The sequence below is a fragment of the Centrocercus urophasianus genome, unplaced genomic scaffold (genome assembly GCF_019232065.1).
Source record: "Centrocercus urophasianus isolate 14NV4802_14NV808 unplaced genomic scaffold, USGS_Curo_1.0 seq_32, whole genome shotgun sequence".
NCBI classification, from domain to species: domain Eukaryota; kingdom Metazoa; phylum Chordata; class Aves; order Galliformes; family Phasianidae; genus Centrocercus; species Centrocercus urophasianus.
In genome coordinates, this window is record NW_024884889.1 from 5,389,365 (window position 1) to 5,414,400 (window position 25,036).

Consider the following 25,036-nt stretch of genomic DNA (forward strand, 5'->3'; position numbering starts at 1 on the left):
CATTGACTGCTTGTTTCCTATCAGTGTGTGTATTGCCAGGAGAATCTTTTCTCCATGGTTGTCTACAATTAAGGTCTAAGTCTAGAAACTGTTTGACAACTTTGCCAGATTTGGACATTGCCATGTATTTAGTAGCTTTTCAGTTATGTAAATCAAGATGATGTGTTTCAGTAGGCACACTATGATCTGAATTACATAGCTGTTAGAAAAAGAAAAAAGCGCACACTTTCAGGAATTACTTTTTTGACCTTAATTGTCTTCTAAGGATACGGATCAGCCCTGATTGCCAACTCTTCAGTAGTCTCAAGCTATATGCTGCCATTGCCTTAATGATATGCGTTTGAAGCAACTTACTTGAGAATTTACAATTGCTTTTCTGTGCATGTGATCGTGAGGATTGAAATTATGCATCGTCTGTCAACTCTTGGAATGAGTGCTTTGTAGTTCTTTCCTGTTAAAAGTGTTCAGTTGTATTGTAATTGAACTGTAAGAATTTCACTTAGCTAAGAGCGGAATTCCTACTAAGAAGATAAATTACCTGAAGGAAATCATGCTGGGGTGACCACGTAAAGTGACGTGGGTGCAGGGGAAAAAGACTAGTGGGCAGCAAGATGCATGGTGCTCCATGTAAGGTAAGTGCCCACTGCCTCCAGTACTGATTGACAGAGACTCATGTTGGCACAGTTAGCTGGTGAATCCCATGCCACACTTGATCGTTTTTTAAATACTAGAAAATGATTCTATTTCAGTTTGTACACAGCAAACAGTATAAAAATCTTTTCTTTATCATACGAGAACATTGACTAACATGAAGTTGTAACTTGTAAAATTTATGTAGGGATTACTATTTCAGAATCATTTCCATCCAGAGGATTTTGCTGGTATGTAGTCATTGGTAGCAGATTTCTGTAGATTCTCAGTTGCCTTGGTGTTCATGTCAAAACCACAGTTACTGTGCTAAAGCAATTGAACAGTTAGTTACCTGTGTCTGAAACAAAGTGGCTGCTGTTTGTGGTCACATGTGTGCCTCATCAGCCCAGAGATTTACTAGAAATCAAAGCAGTGTGTTTCCAAAACAACCCTAACAACCTAAGGATACATTGGAAATGTTGCTTTAGAATAATTTTCTGTGAGTTACATGGCGTTGGAACTGATGAAATATCACTGACTTTTAATATAGACTCTGTCCAGACAGGGATGATTCAGTTAGCAGTCTTCAAAGATACACGGTATATGTTAGTAAAATTGCAATTTCCTACAACCATTCTTTATCAAATAGCAGTTAGACCTCGTTAGCTGAGAAGTGGCTGATATCAGGTGTCTGTACGTGTATAGAAAATAAGGAGCAATGAGTTAGTCTGGTGTTGTTTATTTTAAAGTTATTTTCTTTATATGTAAAAATTTCTCATGGGTTTGGTAAAGGGAAGAAGTTGCCTAGATTTAAGCTCTTGAATTTGTAAGCATGTAGGAATTTTCATTATTAGGGGAAAAACCCTCCAATATTAGTTAAAATATTTCCCATTTCTAGTTTCTACCTTTGGAACATTTACTCTTAATGTCTGTGCTGCAGTGAGACCTCATGTCTTTTCAGATCTTAGGAACACTTTCCCCAAACATGCAAACATACATAGAAATGTAAATGCAATTTGTGTTGCTGCCATTAGTTTTGTCATCATCTGTTACTCTGGTTTGCAATACATTTTAAAGGTAACGAGCATGTTGACTGCCATGAGAGCAGCAACTTGTGTTCCCAGGAAGATACCTACTGCGGTTTGGTAGTGCTGAGTCAAAGCTGCTGTGTGACTGTAGTTCTTTTGGCTGCCTTCTTGTGTACTGTGATTTTAGCATAAGGATCAGTGCAAATAACTTAATGCTTAACACAAGGAACTGCCTGATGATAGACGTGTGGCTATGTCTGCATTTTTCATGTGCAGGCTGGATGTTGAGCTGTCAATTTTAAAAACAGGGGAAACAGAGCTTTAAATACAAAGTCTAATTTGTACTTGACTGCAGGCTCCTTTAGAAATGAAACTGGTTGAGTCAGCACTTGTGTATCCTGGGCCTTTCTAATAAAACGTTAATCTTTGCCTCCATTTGAAAAATGAAGTTAAAGTAGACGGAGGAATTCCAGCTCTCTTCCTCCTCTACTCTTTCCACTCTCTTGTTGAGAAGTGTACTCGTGTTGAGCTGACTTGAGCTGCAGTTACTTCATGTTTTAAGACTTCTTCAATTATATCAGAAGTCTCTCTAAATTTTTTTATATGCATGTCATATTATTTATTGTGTTTACAGTACCTGAGCGAGGTTCATCAGAGTATCTCTGAAGTGACCAGAAGTCTCAGAATCAATATCTTGCTGAAGATCACTGTTGTATTCTGGATTGAAACAAAAATGTGTCACCTAAATACATAAAAAATGAACGTGCTCTGAATGTTGCTTATGAAAATAAGCAAACAAAGGGTGAATAGGGTGCAAATACACACTCGTTTTCTAAAGGTATTAAAAATCATTCCGCAGGAGCTCTTGCAGGTTCTGCAAGGACCTCACCACAGAGGGATTCCTCCCTGCCAAGGCCTCAGCCACCTCAGCAGCTCGCCTGCCCGTCCTCCTGCCTGCGCCTGGCAGCCCTGCGCCTGCTGCAGCTGCGTGACTGTGGGACACTGAGAAGCTCCTGCTCAAGGGAGGTGAGCTGAGTATTCAGCCTGAGGAAGCACTTTGTGAGAAAAACAGTTGGGGCACTGGGAAAAATGTGTACCAAAGTTTATGAAAATCCCCAGATGTTGCTGCTGGCTATTTAAAACATACTAGGCAGCAATACATCTCCATTTACTTGGAGATACATTCAACTCGATTCGTTTTGCTTCAGCTTTTTAAATATAATTATGAAGGGGGAGGAAGAGGGAGGGAACCGTGCTGAGAAGTCACTTTTGTAATTTAGTTGCTTTGCTCATGCTAATACATCCAGCCTAATGCACATACTAGAGCTGCTGTTGTACACTGGTAAAATACATTACGTGTTAAGTAGGCTTCTTTCATCTGGAATATCTCCATATTTGACCTTGAGGCTAATATGTCAATTAGACACTTCTCTTCTGTGTTTACTCCCTGTGCAGGAGGAAGTAAATTTGAAGTCATTAGGAACCACAGCTTTTAGAAGACAGAACTGGTTTATTAGACGTAACAAAGGACTTAACAGTTTCTTCTGGAGCAGTGTATGGTGTGCCTTTGCTTAGTGTGCCTGTTCAGAAAGAAATTGACTTCAAGTTAATAGTAGCAACTTAAACAACAAATACGCTCCTACTTAATTTGGATTTCAGAATATCTGTTAGTAAGTGGGGAAAGAAGCAAGACTGTTGTTGACAGAAACACAATGGGAAGAATTTTCGAGCTTGAATAAGAACTTAGGGGTTACTGAGAGAAATCAGACGCAAAGATTGAATGTACGTGCCAGGAAGCGTTCAAGGCAGTCTGAAGTGGATAAGAAAACCAGTTCTGGGATGTGCCTGCCCACCTTTAGGGATTTGGCAGTTTAGGAATTTCCTAAGCAAGTATTTGTAAGGAATGATTATTTTTTAATAACCAAGAGCAAAGTTGTTTTGCAAGAATTTTTCAAGTCCTTTTTGATTCAATTGGAACCAATTTGTGCTTTTGGTTTTAATATTGCCTTGCAGCAGTGGATTTCACCATTTAATTGCACGGTGTTGGAACAAAAAACCAAACCAAACCAAAACAAACATTTTAAAAAAAACTTCTTATATGTCAGTGTACTGTGAAACATCTTTCTAGCAGTTTATCAAACATTTGAATAGATTAAAAATCACTTTGTAATATATTAAGTAATATAAACAGTGATCCTGTGTCTGAGTAGCTGTTAATTGGGTCAATACCTTTAGTGCATGCCAGAGCTCGTGGGCATCATAGGATGCAGGTGGGTACATTAGGCCAACCATGACTTCTTTGAAGTGATGAGAGAGATTGTCTTTCAGGTCTGCCATCAAATCCTTAACAAAAACACATAGGATTAATTCAGCAGTCACACTTTGTGAAAAGCAGCTTAAAAATATTAGCAGTTTTCTTTGTGAAGGAATGAAGATGAAGTGTCTGAGATGGAGTTAGCTAAGATTGGGGAACATAAGTCTTTTAAAATAGAACCTACTCCTTTTAATAGTACTTGTGAGATGGCAGTAGACAGAGAAGCAAGTAAACTGTATAGATTTGTTGGTTTTTGGTTCGTTGGAATACAGGAGAAAATTTAGGGGTTCAAATGCAACTGCTCCTTAAGGGCTTGGAAATCTCAATACCACAGCACAGCATTTGCAGCTTCCCATGGCAGATTCCCTGTCTGAATCTGCAAGAGCTGAGCCCTCAGAAGTTAAATCCTGTAACACACAGCAATTTCCTTCCTTTCTTCTGGGCTATTCACCATGTAATTAATATAAAAAACCATTCTTAAAGAATCATCCCAGTACGTAAAGCTACCTATTCTGGATTACTGGAAGGCTATGTGCTCCAGTTTATATATGTAAAATATTCAAAATGAGTTTGCTACTTTGGACAGATGTTGGATTAATAAAAGGGAAGCCTCCTCACTTGCCTGGCATTTGACTAACGGAAGAGAGTTTCCTTCCCACTCTCCCCTTTCCCAGCAGCATCCCTTGAAACATTGCAAATGCCAGAAGCCTGTTAGCTGTGTCTCATTAAGAGGATACTTTGCTGGTTCTTGTACAGTTCTGGGCAGCTATCAGATAGGCTCTGACCGAAGTCTGCAACTGTAGGAATACCAGGAATGATTCCTGTGATACAAACTTCACTTATTGCAGAGGTTTTTTTCCAGCTTGTACTTTACCTTTGATGCATATCTTAATATAATTAAATCAATTGCTAAACTGGGAATCAAGGAGCACAAATACAGATTAAATATTGGATTTGTGAGGGAGAAACACAAGGTATTCACTATATGCATTCTTTTTAGTTGTTTTAGGTCTTTAGTTCTGTGAGCACTAGCTTTATAGGGATGTAGGTTAATTGGCGATGGCTGAAGGAGACAAATTAATTGATAATTAATAATGTGTTTTAATAAGGGTTTAGGTATTTCTGTCATACTTTTAGTTTGGATTTAAAAAGAAAACCCAAGCAGATAATTAGTGAGCAAATCAATAGTTCTTCTGTGCTCAGAGAAAAATGGCAGACCTCACTACATTTCTGACAGGTGGTTGGCAGTTTCTTACTAGCACATCGTTAGTGATATCGTTGGTCATCTCTATGTATGAAAAAAAGAAATCAAAAATGAAAAAATGACTTTTTTCATGGGCTTTTGTTTCAATGGGCTTTTTTTATTGTTGTTAAAATGCTAGGTGTGGTTAAAACATGTTAAAACATTTGAGAGAAAAGGTTAAAGGAACATTTTGTGAGGAAAAACCAAGGAATGAAGTGGTGAAAAATTATTAGCAGCCTACTGGGAGTCTCTGCTCTGGTCTTTGTGCTGAAGAGGAGGAGCTTAGTTTGAACTGGCTTTTTTTTTTTAAGGAAAGATGGCAATGCCATCTGTTTTATTTTTTAATGCATTATTCTTTTGTTCTCTTCTGAAATTATTTTGGCCAATAAGTCTCTTGCTATGTTTTCTAAAATATTAAAAAAGTGTTTGACGACCACTCCAAAACGGAGGAAGAAATCAGTCTTTCCAAAAATCCTTGTTGGAATGTATGTATGGAAGAGGAAACTTTGCACATCCTTTCTTCTTCCTTGTTTTGTGGCAGACGCTCTGCTTTGTAAATGACATTTAGAAACCTTCAAATGCATGCATGGTTACATGAGCAAAGTTGCGTGCCAACCTTTTGGTGCCAGTCAGCGGTTTGCCAGGTTTCTAATTGTAGTGGTGACCTGAGAGAAAGGCTGACCAGCTGTACTGGAAGCAGAAGGGACAGAGGTAAGGAAAGAAAGCGCAGCTTGGTTCTGTCATACCCTGCCATACATGTCTCTGTATGCCGCAGCAATCATGAGCCGCTGTGCATTGCAGCGCTGTGTGAGGATGTCAATCAGCACGTCTTTTTCACAACCTGCAGACAAACCAGACGCAGATTCTCAGTTAGCAAATTGTTATTTCTTTAGGCTTCTGATTTTCCTGTTTTATTCAAGAATACAAACTAAATTTCTTGAAAAAAAAACAGACCAGCAAATTGATATTCTGCCACTATTTACTGAATCAGTTGTATGTGCTTTGCATACGTACCTTTCACTTGCTGGTGTACTATCAGCAATTAGTTAAATATTCTGTTATTATCAGATACATTGCTGTATGGGAGCTCCTGTGTCACGACCTGAACCTCTGATTGATCACCTGAGGTGAGCCATGAGTCAGCCAGAGGAGCACAGGTGAAGGCAATTCCTAGACCTGTTTAAGAGCTGGCTACCAGGGGGGAAGGATCTCTTCTGGAGATCTGCTCTGCTGGAGTTTTGTGAGTGAGCCCTGGATAAGGGTAAGCCTTCTGTTTATTCTCTTGTGTTATCATAGTCTGCTTTGCCTCACTCTCTTGTTGATTTTGTGATGGTAACATCCTAATATTCTTTGATTATACACATCACCGTCTGTTTCAAGTGAAATGGATTGGAAGCCATCTGTGGAACAGATCCCAGCTTTCATTTGTTGAGAACTAGGCAGGGTAAAAGGATTTGTGGCCGAGCCATATTCGTATGCCTTCCTGATACTGATTAAATTGTCATTTGAGGATTAGGGATCTCTTAAATGGGAATGACAAGGTACAGTCAAGCCATTTGTTGGACAAATGAAAGCTACGTGTTTTCAGAGAAACTATAGAAGTTAAATTATGAAGTTTTAAAGAATGTTTTATTTTAAAAATCAGTTTCTGAATGCAATTATTATTACAATAACTGCTCAGGAAAAAGAAGTTGATGATTAGCATGTTTTGAAAATTATTTTATTATTTTTGAATTTCTTCTATCCCAGAAAATGGCTCTTGGTTACTTCAGGTAGTTCAGTGTTTCAGTGTCATTCCAGTAGAAACATGTCTGCAAGCGTAAATCAATTTATTTTATTACACTTAGAGGTAAGTTTGGGTACAAAGCTTGGAGATCAGCTAGCATCTCACTAGAGAAAGATACTTTGCTGCTTCTACAAATCACTGTTCTGTATGCACATATAGATATAAGCTCTGTGTTTTTCTAAGCTTAGGCTGATTTTGTCGTATGATCTACGAGTGGTGGGCTCCATTTTAGCACAAATGAAATTGGATATTAGGTATGATCAAAATTTTTTTTTTTCAGTAAGTTTGCAGATAAAATCTGTGTCTGCTCATTATGCAGGAAGTTCAGTAGTTCTTCCTTGTAGTCCATCTAGCCGAAATGACAATGGCTTCTTGTGCTACGCTGGTTTCACATCAGTTTGGTTCATTGCCATCAAACTCAAAAAATGCATGCGTTACTGTATCCCTGTGCCTAAGGCTTTCTTTTACTATTCAGAAGGTAATTGTCACTTACTTTCTGTATAGTTTTACTACAGAGATGGTATAAACTAAGGTGGATTCAAGAAATTTTTAAATGCCTAAATAATTTTACTTTTTTTTTTTTAATAATGCCACTGGTATTAATAGGGTAATGTGTGTATGGCAACTGTTGAGTCACAGCCTGAACCACTGATTGATCGCCTGAACGAAGCACTGAGTCTTCTGGAGATCCCTCCTCTGTGGAGCCCTTCCTGTGAACCCAGATCTTTGGATACAGGTGAGCATTCCTTCCCTGTTTGTTTCTTTTCTTATGTTTGCCATGATAACCTTTCTAGCTGTAACACCAACCGTAACAGTAAGTGGCTGAACCTCTTCAAGAGAATGAATGTTGTGTGGAGAAAGTGGGGGTGTCAGGACTTGGGAAGACTTGAATTGCTGTAAGCTGAGCATCGTATTTTGCCAGCTCTCTTTGAGACTAGAACTTTGTTTTATGCTTTGCCAGGCAGAGTTTAAAGTAGGGCTACTGCGTGTGTGTTTACAGCAGTAAATGGAGAGAATGATCCTTACATTGTCATATTAGCAGCATTGCATTAAAAGTGCTGGTTCAAGTCTGACAAAGTAAGTACAACTTTGTAATGAACTTAAAGGTGAACTTAAAGGTCCTTCATGTTGTTCTTAATAATACCCACTTAGTGGTGTTTTGATTGACTTAAAGACTAAAACCTCACTTTTCTTTTCAAGAAACTGAACAGGATGCTGGATTTGGTGTTGTACAGTCTTGTGAAAGTCTTAGGACATAAAAAAGAGTTCTGATACAGGTGACAGTCTTAATGTGAGGAAGTGTTTGACAGGATAATTAAAAATAAATCGTCCTTAGAACCTTCAGCAATACGAAGTGTGCGGCTGTAAACAAATAAGGAACAGAAAGACTTGTTTTGCTGAACATACTGTGATTTGTAGCCTGAAAGCAAAACTTAACTCCAGAGGGGAAGGTGATCAGTGCTGTAAATACTTGTCCATTTGTTTTTATTTATCGATGGCTGTTATTGTAAAAGACATAACAATATCTGCTTCTAGCTGATGTTGGGGCTACAGCTAAAAATGAATCCAGTTTTAACCTTCACTGTAGTGACAAGTTTTTATTTTCTCACGGAAAACATTTGCTATTATCAGTGTTGGTATACATTTCAGGTTAATTTTAATTAGTTCTGAGCTCATGCAAATGCCTGACTTGCTTGGGTATCACCGGTGAATCTTACTGCGATACCTTGAAGAATCATCACCTATGCGTTGATGTTTGTATTATTGTGGGTATACATACATTTAGTTTGGGTTATAATGTAATAAAAGATGTTAGAATATGCCATGGTACTTACTGATTCCCTGTAGGGCTCCTCCTAGCGACTGAGCATCCATAACAGGGTTGAAATTTGGAGCTGGAAGAATGGTTCCTTGAGTCTGCTGAAGGAGAAAGAAGCCTTTAATTGCAATGCTTTATATTTTTTAACTGCATATATGATTCAAGTGAGAATCAACAACCACATAAGATTAAAACTTTGGCTTTATGGGGAAAAGTATGTTGATTTACAGGGAAGAACTTGTAGCAAACCCTAGTAAGCCAGAGCGTATTTAAGCTAGGCTTGAACAAAGAAAATAGGTTATTAATGTGTTTTGTTCTCATTAAAATGTAGTCACAGTTTTGTTTCTATTTCTCAAACCTTTCTGAAAATATTCTTCTGTCTTTTGAGGTTAATCTTTGTTATCCCTATCAGTCTTGAGTTTCTCTTGATATTTCTAATTTGAAAGGACTGGTGAGAAAATAATGAAGTATGTAGGTTGCTTACCAAGCCAGTAATTTTAAAAGAAATTATGTTGGGATGGAGTGTGGGCTGTCTTTCTGACATGCTATGTGCAAGTCAACATTATTTCTCTGGTTGCTTTTTAACTGGTTAAGTTAGTCTCAGTTCGTTCCCAGTGATACTTGGTTTCATACAGTGTTTCATGTTTTGCCAAAGCCGTGAATACAAAATAGAATTGATTTCCTCGTTTTAATAGGATCACAGATCTGCACAGGTGAAAACAACTCTGGTTCATCTGCTCTGAGCTTTGTGCTCATTTAACCCCTTCAGCTCTTTTGAGGATTACACCTGTGTTTTCAGGCTCACCCTGTATAACAGTTGTCTTTTGTAATGATTTCTGTTCTTAGTAAATACGTTTGATTAAACTGAACTTGATGACTTGAAATGTTCAATAAAAAAATGGGGTAAAACTTACAAATGAAAATGATGGATTCATACAAACACCTCTTAGAACTAGGAGGTCAACTGATGATATTAATTACTGTATGGGAACTGCTGAGTTAAGGCCTGAACCTCTGATTGCTCACCTGAGGCGAGCCATGAGTCAGCCAGAGGAGCACAGGTGAAGGCAATTCCTAGACCTGTTTAAGAGCTGGCTACCAGTGGAGAAGGATCTCTTCTGGAAATCTGCTCTGCTGGAGTTTTGTGAGTGAGCCCAGGATAGGGGTAAGCCTTCTATTTATTCTTTCTGTTATCGTTAGGTGCTTTGCCAAACTCTCTTGTTTATTTTGTGATTATAGCATCCTAATATTCTTTGTTTATACAATTACTGTCTTTATTTTCTTGTTTTATGTTCACTTGAAATGTTTTGTCTGTGTTGCCTTCATTAGTAATGACATACACATACTGCTGTAGTGTGTGGTCACTAATGATGTGCTTCCTTGGCTTACAGTTCTACTCAAGGATTTAAAAAGCAACGAGCAAGAAGTGGATATGTTTGAAGAGAAGGAAAACATAATTTCTTGATACCAAGCAGGTAACTATATGGGCAAACAAGTTATTGGTGGCTTAGTGATGGAAAGAATGTAGCGTCAGAAATTTGAGGTTTTGAAGGAGTTACTTTGTGTAAGAAAGGAAATATTTGCTGATAGATGAGCATCTTTCTGCAGTTCGTTCTTCATTTTAAATATTATCTCCTACATTTACAACCAAGTATAACATTGAGTGTCATTATACTTGTTAAAAACCATCAGGGAATATATGATAAGGAGAGCAACTCTGGCTTTAGAGACGAGAACATGTCAGTTTATATAAGGTGATACATCACATTGTACCTAAGATGAATTTCAGATTTATACTCTAGCTATTTTCCATGCTCTCTTCCACCTTCAGTCCTGGGTCTCACTGCTCACATAACACATCTGTTGGTTGAGATTGGCTTCAGAAATGATGTTTAACCTCATGGCTTTTTGTTTTCTTACAGTACGTGTGCTCTTCAAATGTTGTTCACCAGAAATCCCCTGGACACATGCTATTGGCAGGAGTTCGAGTGCTCTTTGACCACGTGGGACATGAGGTGCAAGTTGAGGTAATTATTTTCACTTTTCCTTTGCTAGAGTGTCAAGTGATGCTGAGAGTCAAAGATAGTTCTCCCAGGAGGCAGGAGTCTGTGAACTCTGGCTGATATCTAATGTAACTTGACAAGCCACCCTGAAAGTTACTGATAAACAAAATCACTGTAGAAAGAATTGCTAGAAGACACTGTTAGAATGCAGAATCAAGAAATGTATGTTGATATATGCTCTGAGTTAGAAAAATAGAATTTAGCTTTCTGCCTCTCATTCATGCTTCTCAGAATGTCTGAGCCACTAGAATAGCTCATCAATCTTGAGAAGGAGGAAATCAGTCCCAAATCAGACTGTTACCAAATATTATGCTAGAACTGCCAATAGAGAATGGTTTTCTTTAAATGAGAATAATAATCAAGAATGATAGGTTGTGAATGGAATTTGAGTAGCAGATAGAAGATTCAGAGGCTTTTAGCTTGGAGTATAAACCTGTGGTAGGAAGGGTGAGCTTATCTGACATCCTGTTAAAGTACTCTGACCATGTCACTGTGCCTGCTGGTCGGAAGGATGGCAGGAGGAGAGAAAATCTAGCAGGTGTATGTATTTATCCAAATCTAATTTAAAATAGCACTGCAGGCTCTTCATTTTGGCAACAGCTATGGACAGGTTCAATATCCAGAAAGACTGGTTATCTTATGAACAGCCTTCTAATATTTATTCATTAGGTCATTCTGCTGATAGCAAACAATCAAAGTCAGATTCCTCAGTCTGAATGTTTCCCGTGGGAAATACGTACTAAAATAAAATGCTCACTTTAATAGCTAACCACGTGCTATGTTATAGCTATACTTCTGCACCTATGTCCTTTGTGTGCACCTTTGTTATTTAAAAAACTGTTCATAAATAGCTTTGTTTTTTCTAAGAGTTATTGTATACATTACATGTTTTTGGAATTATGGAACAATGTATGAATTGGGAGAGATGCATTTAAATGTAGAGACCTCAGTCTTTCTCCAGAGCATCCTGTCTGTACCTGTATTTGTATTTTAGAGAGGATGCAAATGTCTTTTCTAGTTTCTGGTAGTTGGAGCTCGTTGGTACTGGGGGAAGGGGGTATTTCCTGTATGTGATCTTAGATAATGAAGTTGCATAGAGCTGTTGAATCAGTCAGAATTGCTGCTGTGTGTTATCTGCATTTCCTTAGTCTAGGTTGACTCCATCCTGTCCAGTATTCCACATACAGTGTATGCAGATATATTTACAACATAAAGAGTAAGATAATCTTATAAAATCAACTATATTTTAAATATCACTAATTGCTTTTTCATGGTTCTTGCATTTCCAAACCAGTGGCACATTAACATATTGGAAGTCTTTGAAAAATATGTGAAGTGTACTATTTAGACTTAGACTCAATTAAGATCATGCTTAATGAGCATAGATAAGAAACGAATGGACTCAGCCTCTCACTGCATCCTGTGCAGATCCTGCGTTTTCTGCTTGTGATTTGCCCAAGCTCTTAGAAGAGCGCTTTTCTGTTGTTTTGTTGCTGAATCTCAGGTGTTGTTCTGTAACTAACTTCATTTTGAAGAGCAAGCAAGCATCAGGGGAGGGTGCTTGCTTGGACTCCATGCTACAACTCCCCGTTCTTTCTCCCCAGCTGCAGTCTGCTGTACTGGCTGGGAACCTCTGAGCTAGTTCATACTAATCCCCTTTAGTTTTTCTCCCCTCTCAGCTCACAACGTGTAGGGGAAGTGAGAATTAAGATTAAGAACTTGCTTATCCTGAGAACCCACTGAAAAAAAAATGTTTTTTTTTTATTAAGAGAAAATGTGTAGTCAGATTTTCTCAGTTTTATGGGATGGAGTTACATCACATTGTCTACGTTTGATTAACACTTTTTTTTTCCTCCCTGAAATTGAGGGGAAAAGTATTTGGAAACAGGTGAAATAGGCCTGGTATCCTCATTATTTAGTTTGGGGTTTTTTGGTGGACTTGGAAGGACCATGCTAGGAACTTAGGTTCTGTGTCTGCTTAGTCGGTCTTGTGAGCTGAAGTAATGCAGAGTATGATGGTATCAAGGGAAGTCTAAAGCAGCTGGGATAGTCATCCCACACAGTTAAAAATTAAAACAAAATCCTTCAGATTTTCTGACAATGCTACCAGATTCTTGCAGTGTTTTTATCTTGTATGGTTTACTAATTTTAATGAAATAAAAAAGTTAAAACTCATCCTATAAGTTATCACTTACTACCTTTAACACCAAGCAGCACATAATTTGAAGATGGGATGTCAGTCCTTTAAACACAATTGATCTTGATAAATCAGTAGAGGAAATGAAACTCTAGCTGAAGAGCATCTACTACATTATTCAGGTAGAGTAATTCTACTTGTCTTGCTTTAATTGTCAGAAGCAGGCTGTTATTTACAGAAAGAGAGAGTGGAAAAGAAGGAAATCCCTTTTCGGTTATTAACTGGCTTAATTAACAGTGGAAGATCTCAAATTGTAGAAGACCAAACACATCAGTAAAACCCATTCAGTATCTAGTTCTATTGAAAGACAAATATATTCAATACGGTTTCATAGGAAGAAATATTTTACTGGTGAGATTGGAATAATTAAGGCCATTAAGCTTTCAAGTAAAATAAGGATAAAAATTGTCTGTTCTTTAAAAAATAATGCATTGGTCAGTAATGTATTTAGAATGCATATGCAAAAAGCATTTGAGATGACTTTGATTTGACTCATTAATCCTATTAATTATTAATGGAAGAACATGAAGTGATCAGAATCGCAGGTAAGTACAGTTGCAGTTAACATAATTATCAGTATCCCAGGTGCAAAAAAACAATTTTATGCTTGGCTGTCAGAAAATAACTAATGGTAGCTTTCAACATGAGGCATTAAAACTGCAGTGTGAACTTTCTTGAAGAGATCAAATGAAACTATTTAATGTATTACTATGATTAATTAGTCGTTTTTCCTGTGCTTTTATCTCTTTCACAGGAATCGCTTGTTACCTTTAAAATATTTTTAACGTTGTGAACCAAACCAAATGCTTACGAGTGCTGAAGTTAGTTACTTCATGCAGTTATACAGACTGAGAATTGAGACCCACCGAAAAATACTGCTGGTTTTATATGCCTGCATTGATCTCATTGGAACAACTCATTTCATAGAATTTGGCTGCAGTGTGTCATTTTGTGCCAGCATCTTAGTGCAAATATAGAAGACCCACACATAGAGACTCACAATCAGGTAACGTGAACTGGTAATTCTGTTTACTTACTCTTAATTTCAGACACATTATGGATACTGTCAGTAACGCCGGAATTGCACAGAGCACAAATAAATTAACTTAGAGAATAATCTGTATTGGTGAAGGAAAATGAGTTCAAACATGTCAGCAAGTTAGAAGCAATAAAACTGTAGGAAAACTTATACTCACGTAAGCTGCACAATACATTGTGATGCAAGCCTTCTGTTGAGATGAAAATAGTAACTTTCCTAAAATAAAGCTAATGGTTTAGTAAACTAAATTATTACAGTTAACTCTTAGTGAGTTTTAGAGAAGAGAAATCATCCGATGCAACTGCTGCCAAGCTCTTTGGGCTCCAAGGTGACCATGGAGCAGGAGCAGTGCTTGGTACTGCGTGTCCTCAGGTTTTATGGGTTCCTTGTGTACTTAGTCATTAATCTTATGTGAATAAATATGATTGTACCGTGAGTAAATAGTCATTAGCACAACACCCTCTGCTCTGCTGTGTTGATTTTAAAAATCAGAATTCAGCTAGACACACAATGAAATGTTCTCCTACAGCAAGTGCTTGTTGTTAATTATTTACATTTCAGATGGGATCTGGTTTAGCTGTTGTCTCTTTTCTTCTTCTACACAGTGCACTACTTAGTCAAATACATACTTTTACCTTGCATGCTTAGAAAAATACTGTATTCCCTGCAACACCTAGGGCAGGTCCTCAAACCTCTCTGTAGTCGAAAATCTTGCTTGATGTTTTCCTGTAAGTTAAAATTTGTAAGATCCTGCGAAAGTAAAAAGATAAAAGATAGAGATAAAAAAAATTCTATCACCTTGCTATTAAGAGTTAGGCAGAATTTGTTTTTAATTGCTTATTTTTTTTTTTTTTTTTTTCCATGTTAATCATAGCTATTACTGTGCCAAAGTGCTGAGAAAATATAAGTTTCCTCAAAGAGTGGGAATATGAAATTGATACACAAGAGAAGTCGATGTCCTTTAGTACAGCTTGAAATGAAGGTGTTACTGGGGAATTAGTTTTATTGCAGTAGTATTCACGTTGCAATAGTTGGGCAGTAATTATAGCTCAAAATCTGAGTTATGTGAGTTCCACTCTTTTGGCTTTATTGTTACATCCATCGAATGCTATGCAACACAAATTAAAGGCTGAATATTTTTTTCCTGCAGTTGAGAATTTTGTTATAGAAAGAATGACAATTGTACTTCTCAGCCCTGGGAAGATGTTACTGGCTCTCCCGATCGTTCAGAGCTATACATGGGTTTTGTGCATTCTGTGGTACTGATTTTTAAGGCAAGTATGTGCGTGTCAGTGTATGTTGGATGTGACGTCTACAGGTCAGTCCTTGCACGTAGGTTGATGAGTTCCATAGAAAGTGCATGCCTGTGAAGCAATCTTCAGAAAAGCATGCCTTTGCTTTAGCATTAGAGCTGCCTTGGATCTTTTTCTGTAGTGTAATCAAATCAACTGCTTTAATCTTTGTGTCTCAGGAGCTGTGTAAAGATGGCTGGGGGTTGAAGTCCCATTTTGCAACTAAGCTAAGATATTTGTGAAGAATCTGGGGTGGCTGTTTGGGTGACTAAAAATACAAGGATTGAGCCTCCTGATGATGTGTATGTTCAGACAGTGACAAGAGTTTAAGAGCACTTCAAGCGTTTCCACACTCTAATTTTACACACATTTCCGTGCTGTAATTAAAATGTAATAACGTTCATCTTCAGTACAATGCAAAATTGATTAAATTTACAGGATTACAGTGTTCTAATCTGCTTGCGTGTAAGCCTGAAGTGGCCAGGAGCTACAAGGCATAAAAATGCATATAGAAAATGTGCTCTTGTGAAATACTGATAGCTGGCATATAATACGAGGAGAGAGTTCAGCTGATTACAGAACTAGATGTGTCCAGTTCTGGGACTCTGAGCAGAAGAATAACGTGGAGCTGTTGGAACAGCTCCTGAGGAGGGCCCCGATGGTGATCAGAGGGCTGGAGCACCTCTGTGAGGACCGGCTGAGTAAGCTGGGGCTGTTCAGCCTGGAGAAGAGAAGGCTCTGGGGAGACCTTATAGCAGCCTTCTAGGTCCTGAAGGGAGCTTACGGGGAAGCTGGGGAGGTACTTAATGTAAGGGCATGTAGCAACTGGATGAGGGGAAATGCTTTTAAACTGGAAGAAGGTAGATTTAGACTAGGTGTTGGGAAGCAGTTTTTTACTTTGAGGGTGGTGAGACACTGAAACAGGTTGCCTGGTGAGGGTGTGGATGCCCCTTCAAGGTCCGGCTTCGAGCAGCTTGGTCTATTGGGAGGTGTCTTTGTCTATAGCAGGGGGCTTGAACTAGATGGTCTTAAAGGTCCTTTCCAAACCATTCTGGGATTGTGCACTGATGACTCATTCCAGGGGAGGCCATGACAGGGCTTCAGCAGGTGGGGAAGTGAATGTCCTTTGGCTGTCCTTACCTCCCATCTCCTCTCTAATATGAGAGGCAAGTTTGGCAACAAAGCAGTGTGAAATACATTTGTGCACACAGTGCTTAGCAAGAGTGATTCAGTGTTTGCGCAGTAGAGTGAACATAGTGAACCTAATCTCACCTTTACATTTTATTCAAGACCAGCAGTCAGAGCTGTGAGTCATTTGTAGGTGTAGCTGCCTTTTGGGGGAAAATAAAGGGGTTGTGTTGCAAGTAGTTTGGACCACCTCATTTATTTATTTTTTTAAAATATGTGGACTACTTGGAAGCTCTGCAGAAGAGAGGAAAAATAATGGATTGTATAGAAAGACAGAAAACTGTTTAGTCTGAAGGAAGGACAAGTGAAAGAGGTGTTAACAGTTCCATAAAAATAAAAGCTGCTGCAAGGGCAAGTGGGGAAAAAATTTGTCAGTGTATTTGTCATTGGTGGACCGGTGAAAACATCTGTGTTCTTTCTCTCTTTTTTCTTCTTTACTTAACCTTTGCCAATTATAAGGTGAGAATTTTGTCAGTTCTTCTTCAGGTCTTCCTAGACAGTGTGCTGTGAGAACCTTTCTCTAGCTTCCTTTGTTCTGCTCAATGATGGGTTTAGGTATACGAATTGCAGCTGATATTTTTTATGTTGTTCAAGTGGAAACCTCGAGTAAAAATAATGAGATAAATTAATTTCCAATTGGAGATCCTTATACTTGTTAGAAAAGAATGATTTAACTAAAATTCAAGTGAAAAGATTTAATGTGAAATCATCTGTTCATTTTTCCTGAAAAAAAGGCTCTAGCAGAGCAGCTTTATATTGATTAAAAACCAAAATCACATCATTGATACTATAAGCTTCAAGTATTACTCTGAAGTCTCTTCACATAACTGAAATGTAGGTGATAACAAAGATATTTCTACTGCTCTTTTTGCTCTTGACTACTGCAGAGATGAGCAGGAATGTGCTGAAAGTGGGATTTGTAACCCTGTGCTGCAGAGCATTTGGTTTTCATAGTGGAAGGCAAGTCAGAACTCAAGAAGTGGTGGGAAGATGATCTCTAACATAGTGCAGTAGTGGCAGTTGGGTGCTTGAAAATGATGGCAGTAAGAATTAAACTCAGTGTGAGAGCTTACAGGCATGTCTTGCATCTGGTTTAGGATTAGATGAAGTGTATGATGGTGACTACTTACACACAGTGAGTTGCTGTAGGATCTGTGAAGTCAGACTAAACTTCGGCAGCTCCTAAGTCTGTGTTTATATTACAAAAGAAATTTGGGGCACTGATTAACTGTCAATTCCTTCTAAGACTACCAGGGCCAAGCTCTGCTCTCTTTCTGAGTGCTCTGAGCAGAGTGTGAAGGCACTCCTGTGATGACTTCTAGGGTCTGTAAACTGTGCCTTAAAAGTGTGGCTGCCAGCTGCCAGTTGAAGAATTTTGCCTTTAACCACAAACGTGTGGAATGTTTGCTTACCTTCTTGCAGGTGATAACACAGCAAAGCGTGTGGCATAGATTGGGCAGCCTGTTATGTCCCTGTTTTTATTTCAAGCTGCAAATTAAAGTTCAGGTCCCCAAGCTGCCTCCTTCTGTAAGCTGAACAGGCCCAGCTCTCTCAGCCTTTCTTCAAAGGAGAGATGCTTCAGCTTCTAAAATATGTTCATGGCCTTTGTTAAACTGCCTTTATTGTGTCCGTGTCTGTCCTGTACTGGACAGCCCAGAGCTGAATGCAATCCTCCAGGTATGGCCTGCTTGATTTTTGTTCCATTTTGAAGCTGACACGTAGTAAGGATGCTTGTCTCTACCTAGCCACTTAAAAGGCTTTTAAATAGGTGTTTTTATCTGCAGTTGGTCTTGTGCTGTGATAGAGGTCTTTCGCACAGGTGAAAAGGAAAAGAAGTTGAAAACCTGGAGCGGAGAGGTGGTGATGCTTAGTCCCAAGGCCAGGTAGGATGGGGCCCTGGGCAGCCTGGTCTGGTATTAAATGGGAACGTTGGTGGCCCTGCATGTGGCAGGGGGTTGGAGATGGATGATCCTTGAGGTCCCTTCCAACCATTCTGGCCATTCTGTGAAAGGAAAATGAGGTTCTGAAAAGAGACTCCATTTTTTTAATGGTATGTAAAACTAGAGAGGGATCTAGGTGACTTCTGGGGCAAATGTAGATCATCTGAAAAGAAGCTCATCAAAAGCACAGATCTCTGATCTAAGAGAAAAAATTAGCCAAGGAGAGGAATTTGAAGGCATTTCACACCCCCCAGTATTTGTTTCTGTAAAAAACAGCCAGAGGTCAAAACCTTGTTGATTGTGTTGAAAGGATTGGTGACCTCAGTCTGTGTGTAGTAGAAGAATTTGCCTTCAGTTCTACTGCCTCACAAGAAAAGCCTGTGGTTGTTTCCTTGAATGTTTTTTCTTTGTCTTCTCTCAGTGTACAGGTTTCATTTGATCTGCTGTTGGGCAAGAGAGAGCAGACTTGAACTTATGGTCACGGTGTGTGCAGTTTAAACTGTCTCTGAGTAGCGATTTTGTAGTTTAAGGTCCTTCTGTGTTTTTATCTTATGCTATAGACTCAGCCTCTGTAATTGCCTATTTTAACAGCCTTTTTTTGTTTCTGGTGCAACTTGTTCAGGTTATGTTTAAAATAATGGCTGACACTTGCCACTGGGTTTTCTAGGAGTCTGATCACTTGATTTGGGGAATGCGTTGCACTTCCCATCAGAAAGTCTCGGCTTCTTTCCATGGAAGAATATATAAATTTTCTGTGCTATTTGATTTATTATTTAGATATGCTTACCTAATTTGATGCTGTGTTCTTTTATAAGTGATTCCTTGTTTCATAGCACAGTTCCAGTGTTTGTGGGCATTGCTACAAGAGCATGAAAACTGTTTCAGTAAATTGTTTGGGACTGCAAGCAGCTGATGGGATTCTGTTTTAAGGAAAGTGTTATGCTCTTTAGACCTCACTACTGCTGAAAAGCTTATCTGCGTTTCTGAGCTTCCTGTAACTTTTTTTCTTGAACCTTCATAAGGTTCAGGAAACCTTCTGTGCAGAATCACCTGTATGCATGTTATTTTCAGCACCTGTGTTAATTATGGACTCAGCATTTATATACAGCTTGGTAGCAAAGTGGAACAGAACCTGACATTGCAGCCAATAAATGCTCTTCATTAAGAACCTATGAAGTCTGCATATAATTATTTAAGCAGAACTTAGGTCAGTTTTGGCATGGTTGAATTCGAATCACCGGATGGTTTGTTTTTTCCCCCATGCAGTTTATATACAGTGTTGGAATGAATAAGCATAGTTTTACAGTGTCAGTGGCTAACCTAATACTGCAAGGAAAATGACATTCTATCAGAAATGTTTATTTCTAGCTACCATGGAAGGAATTTTCAGTACAGTAACTCTTCCCGAGGATACAGTGAAGCATAATTAATAGTTTTAACTTAAGACTTCAATGGCAATGTGAAAATGTCAGTGGACTGTATGTCTGACCTTGGTGTTGTCAAGCTACAGACAATTAACTTTCTCTTTAAGCTTCTATCTAGAAAGCAGATTACCTATGCCAAACAAGCAAAATACATACATCTTGAATCAATTATTGCCATGGCAACTGATTGGTGTTCAGAATTATTTTGCTTACAAACTGAACTTATTTTTGTCTTTGTCCACAGAAGGTGTTTTGTGGAAGTTAGTTTAAAACGTTTCATCCTGAGTAGTGTAATAAGCTGTGTTACACAGATGGAGGGGAATGTCATTGTAATTGGTTTTTATGATTTCAGATACAATGCACATTTGTCAAACAAATGCATAGCACTTACATTTCCCTAAAGGTTGAGTATACAATAAAGCCTTTTATTTTGCATTTAATACTTCATGTCCAATCCTGTTTCCCTTGTTTATCTCTGAACTATTATATTTCCCAAGATTACAGTAAAACCGAGCAGAAGATTAATGAGTGAAAAGGATAGACATTCAAATGAACAAATTAAAAGGCACGGTCTTTTTACAGCCATAGTTACTTACAGCTTGTATCTCATATTGAGCTCTATTCTGTGTATTATTGAACTGCTTAGTAAAACTCCCTGAAATTTGAGGGAGTTCTTACCAACTTTTTTAACAGTGCATTGTCCTGCCTTCACATGTGTGACAGGTTTGGTGCTCTTGGTTTACTGCATGCTCTGTTTCTAAAAAAGCATTCATTCATGACTTCAGGATTTCCCTGGGGGAAGTGGTCAGCAGGTAGTGTTGCACAGTGATTGAAGGTTGCTGCCTCTTAGCACTTGGTTCGGGCAAACTAATTAAGGAAACACTTGTGTGCCATTCACTTTGGAAGCTTGGAGGATGGCCGAGGAAGCCCTCGGTGACTAGGGTGAGTAGCTGTTCTGGCTTAATGCAACGCTTTCATGTTGTGTTAAGAGCCAAGAGTGTCCAGCTGACATAAATTAACTCCAGGCAAAGGTGTTTTTCAGTGAGTTTGGTCAGATGTTTTGTGCTGTCAGGAGAGTCCAAGTTCTTGTGATTCTTGGTCCTAATGTTGTGCCCCGATATTATTGTCAGGACCTCCTGTTCTTGTTTTACTCTTCATTTCTGTATGCCATCAGTAATTTTTCACAAGCTGTGAGGTGCTCTGCTTAATTACACCTGCCCCAGGTGGGCAGCTCTTGCTTTTCATTTCCTCCTACGTGTGGATGTGGACCATCTTAGTCTGTTTCGGTTCACCTCAGCCAGGTTCAGGCATTTTGTGCTTTATTTGCTATGAGGTCAGCTTTTCTCCTTTTCCCTCGTGCCAGCCAGGTGCTTTTGGACAACTGCAGTACTCCGTGGGTGACTATGACTTTGAAAAGAATGTTTGTGACTTCCAGCTGGCCAGAAAAGTTGTTAGGGCATCTTCCCTTCGTGTTGACAGGCACTTCTTCATGGGTGCTTTTATACAACTTTTAAGTCATGGACAGGTACTGGGATGATCTGTTGTTACAGATGCTTTTTTGGCACTTCTTTTCTTTGTCATACCACTCAGTTGGGAATAATTGGTGACTAAGGCAGTAACTGTGTAGAAACAGATCCCTTTAGTAACATTAGTAACCTGTCTTGTTTCTAGACATTGTGAAGTATGCTGTGTTTATTGAAAGCTGTATGGTATGATGATGTTTTGGCTGAGGTATATCCCTTTAAGGCTGCCTCAGGGGAGATTAATTGAACTTAAATAATAATTGAGACAAAGTTCCGCATGTTGTAGTCAGTGTAATCTGGACTAGCTTTAATTTGCTTCCGATGCTTACTAATGTAGGCTGAACACATGGCTAACAACTCTGTCTTGCTGTTGAGATGTGTGGTTTCAGGTACCTTGGGCGTGTGCTGTGTTGTCAGTGTGTGTCATGCTCTGCTTCATGTTGGGCCCAGCTTTCCTGCGGCTTTCTTTCTTGTCTAGCGATGGTTTGCATTGTTATCTTTTCTCTTCTTGAATGGATGTTCTTAGCTGCTGTTAAGCCCTATGTTGTCATCTCTTTGAATTATACTTAATGCATACTGGAGTAAATAGAGGAATACCTGTTGTCTCAATAGCACTTGCTGTGGAAATTGAAATGAACCGCATTGTGAGGAAGCGCATGAAAGAACTTCTGTAAGAGCTGAAAGAGTGGTTTAGTTAATAGAGCTGTACTTTGAGGCTTGCGAAGCCCTTGCAAGGTTCCGTATAAAACAAGAGGCATCGCTTTTGCTTCTTTCACTATTAAAATGTATGAAAGTATTTTCTTTTAACTTAACCATGGGAGTTGTTGTCTTAGCAATTTCCCTCTTGCCATTTCTTGGATAGCTCAGAAGGTAAAATTAATTAGCATGTATAGGAATAAAAACAGAGCTTGAAATATGCACAGTATGGGAAGGAAATACTTGTATGAACAAAGTCAGACCTCTGCTGACTGAAAAAAGCTGTCCAACATAGAGCTATTTTTTTACTTTGAGGGTATTTTAATAAAGGTTAGGCTGTTCAGAAGGTTCTTGGGAGAATTGGAAGGTTTTGTGCACAGATAATTTATGCATGAAGCAAATATAAACTTAAAGAACATAGTGGATCAATGGCATGTTAATGAAGTTAGGCAGTGTGGTAGTGGAAGTACTGGTAAGCAAGTAAGAGAAAATGAGTCCTCTGAGGAGCTGTGTCCTTATACTTGAGCAAGAGTGTTCTGAATTCTGCTGGTTATTTTTCCAAGTATTAAAAAATGCCTTGTTCTATTAATCCCGCCGCCCTCCCACACACACTGTAGCTGGGGATCTGTTACAGACAATAACAAAGCATTCCTTTGAGGAAAATGTAAACAGCACTATTACCCAAATAGCAAGGTTCCTCAAGCTGTTGCTTAAGATATTATTGTAAAAGGAAAACCCAAGTATCACTACGTTCTCAACTGCTATTATGTGTACGAAGAAGCTGTGTTAGGTAGAATTTTTGGTCCTATGGCGTTCCATTGTAGAAATGATATAGTTCTCTAGAAGTACAGTTATATAAGGATAAACTCTCAGTTCTGATTAATGCAGTGTTTTGTTATAACTTCATTAGTTTCACAGCAGACCAAGTGAACATAATTGATCAGATAACAGTTTCAAAATAATTCAGATAGTTACGCTTAGGTAATTTATTGCAAGCACTTGAAGAATGCGGTGCATTTTATGAAGAACATTCAGGGTTGCTTTATTTGTATAATGAAATGGTCGTTATGCTCCTAGAGACAGCACTTGATAATTTAATGAAATGTTTACAAATACAGTGGGAAATGCTATGAATTTGAGCAGTTGGGTAAGCCCAGCTGCGTTTCAAAGATACAACTGTAACATTCTACACTGCGCGTTGATGAATGTCTGATCTCTTGTATGATAGGCTGTTAGACTGGAGTGCCATTTTCAATGTGCATGCATGATTATCTTGGCAGGGGTAGAACATGTATCTCCGGCGTGCTCCTTATCACCATCATAGAGTCCTCATAGAATGGCCTGGGTTGAGAAGGACCGCAATGATCATCCAGTTTCAACCCCTTGCTACAAGCGGTGTCACCAACCAGCCAGGCTGCCCAGAGCCATATCCACTTATGGCAATGGCTGTTGCTGATCTCACAGTCAGGCTCTCAGAAGGAAGCAAAGGGGTTGTGGTTGTGTTTGTGAGGCAGTTGTGATTTATCTGGAGAGGCTTATTTGTAAGGAATTTTCCTGTTACAACAACTTGTATGGATCCGTTAGCACATCTTTCACCATAAAGATGGAGAAATGCAATTAGCAAGTGTTTAACAGAGCTCCTACTGCTGTGACTAAAGTGTTACTGAGAGAGTGAATCAACTTCAGTGCGAATCGTTTTCCACAGATGAGCTTAATAACGATTTGATGTGATGTTGTAACTCAGTGTTGATTGGGTACGATGAAAGGCTCGATGTTATTGTTTCGCTGTCAAATTACTGCTCATAAAAGTGACATCACATTTTGTTAACGTTTTTCCAGGCAGTTAAGCCTGTTCTCGCCACCTTTCATCTTCTGCACTTCCTCTGGTCTTAAAGCCTAGAAGCTGCTTGATGCTAAGCACTGTTGAAATCTCATTTATTTGGATGCCTGCATCTACAGAAAGAATGGTAATAACTTCTGTGTTTAAGGTAGAATAATTGTCAGCTTGCAGTGATCTAAAAGAGACTTAAGTGGAATGTGACGGAGGTTGTTGTGTGCAGCAGAAGAAAGAGTAAAATGAATGCTGCCTTTTTAATAAGATAACTCCCCTCATGTGTTCTTGAAAATCTTTGCCAACTCTGATAGGCAAAACTCGTGCACAAACAGGAGCTGATTTAATCTGGCTTGCGGGTTTTGTTTGGGTGTTTATGTTCTTTTTGGTGCCCTATTAACTGGAATAAAGCTGGCACTAGCGTATAAACTACTGTCTGAAAAAATACTTATCTATACTATGCTGAGGGAGGAAAGCTTAGAGGTATACTTACACTACTGGCTATAGCTTTCCAAAGTTATTTATAACAAGTAAGAGTCATCTTAAAACCCCACTGTGTTGAGAGCATGGCTTTTTTTCTCTGGTAATTTGTTGCTTGGATTTCTATACTTGGGTCATAATTTTCAGTGTTGTGAGGAAGAATGGACAAAACCACAAAATGGGCTTTGAGATTCCTGTGTTGTGCTCCTAGAGGTGCTTAATGGGCTGACAAATGGGAAAATTAACTTAGCTCTGTGCAGTTCCACCTTCCCTTTCTAGGGGGAAATAATGATATCTTTTTAATAAAGGTACTTAAATGCAGTTCATGGGAAGTGATAAGAAGTCAAACACACTGGTATACAGTGACTAATTATCTGAAAATACATAACATGCAAAACACAAGGAAGTAAAGACGACATTAGTCTGAAAAAAGGCAGTATAAACTCTATTTTCGTGTGTCTGTGATAGGGAAGATATGAGTTAGATTTCTTTGATTGCTGAGAGGCAAATGAAAACTCTGTTTATGATAGAACTTTTTTCTAT

General features: G+C 38.7%; 1 protein-coding gene across 1 annotated transcript in view; it reads right to left on the bottom strand.

Moving 5' to 3' along the window:
- ANXA10 (annexin A10) overlaps positions 1-25,036 on the bottom strand; it is a 65,224-nt gene that overhangs the window by 6,010 nt on the left and 34,178 nt on the right. Inside the window, exons 3-7 of the mRNA XM_042829676.1 lie at positions 8,837-8,921; positions 5,962-6,056; positions 3,888-4,001; positions 3,015-3,105; positions 2,296-2,375 (exon numbers count right to left, since the gene is read on the bottom strand). Coding sequence (XP_042685610.1) covers positions 2,296-2,375; positions 3,015-3,105; positions 3,888-4,001; positions 5,962-6,056; positions 8,837-8,921 — 465 coding nt within the window. The remainder of the gene's footprint in view (positions 1-2,295; positions 2,376-3,014; positions 3,106-3,887; positions 4,002-5,961; positions 6,057-8,836; positions 8,922-25,036) is intronic.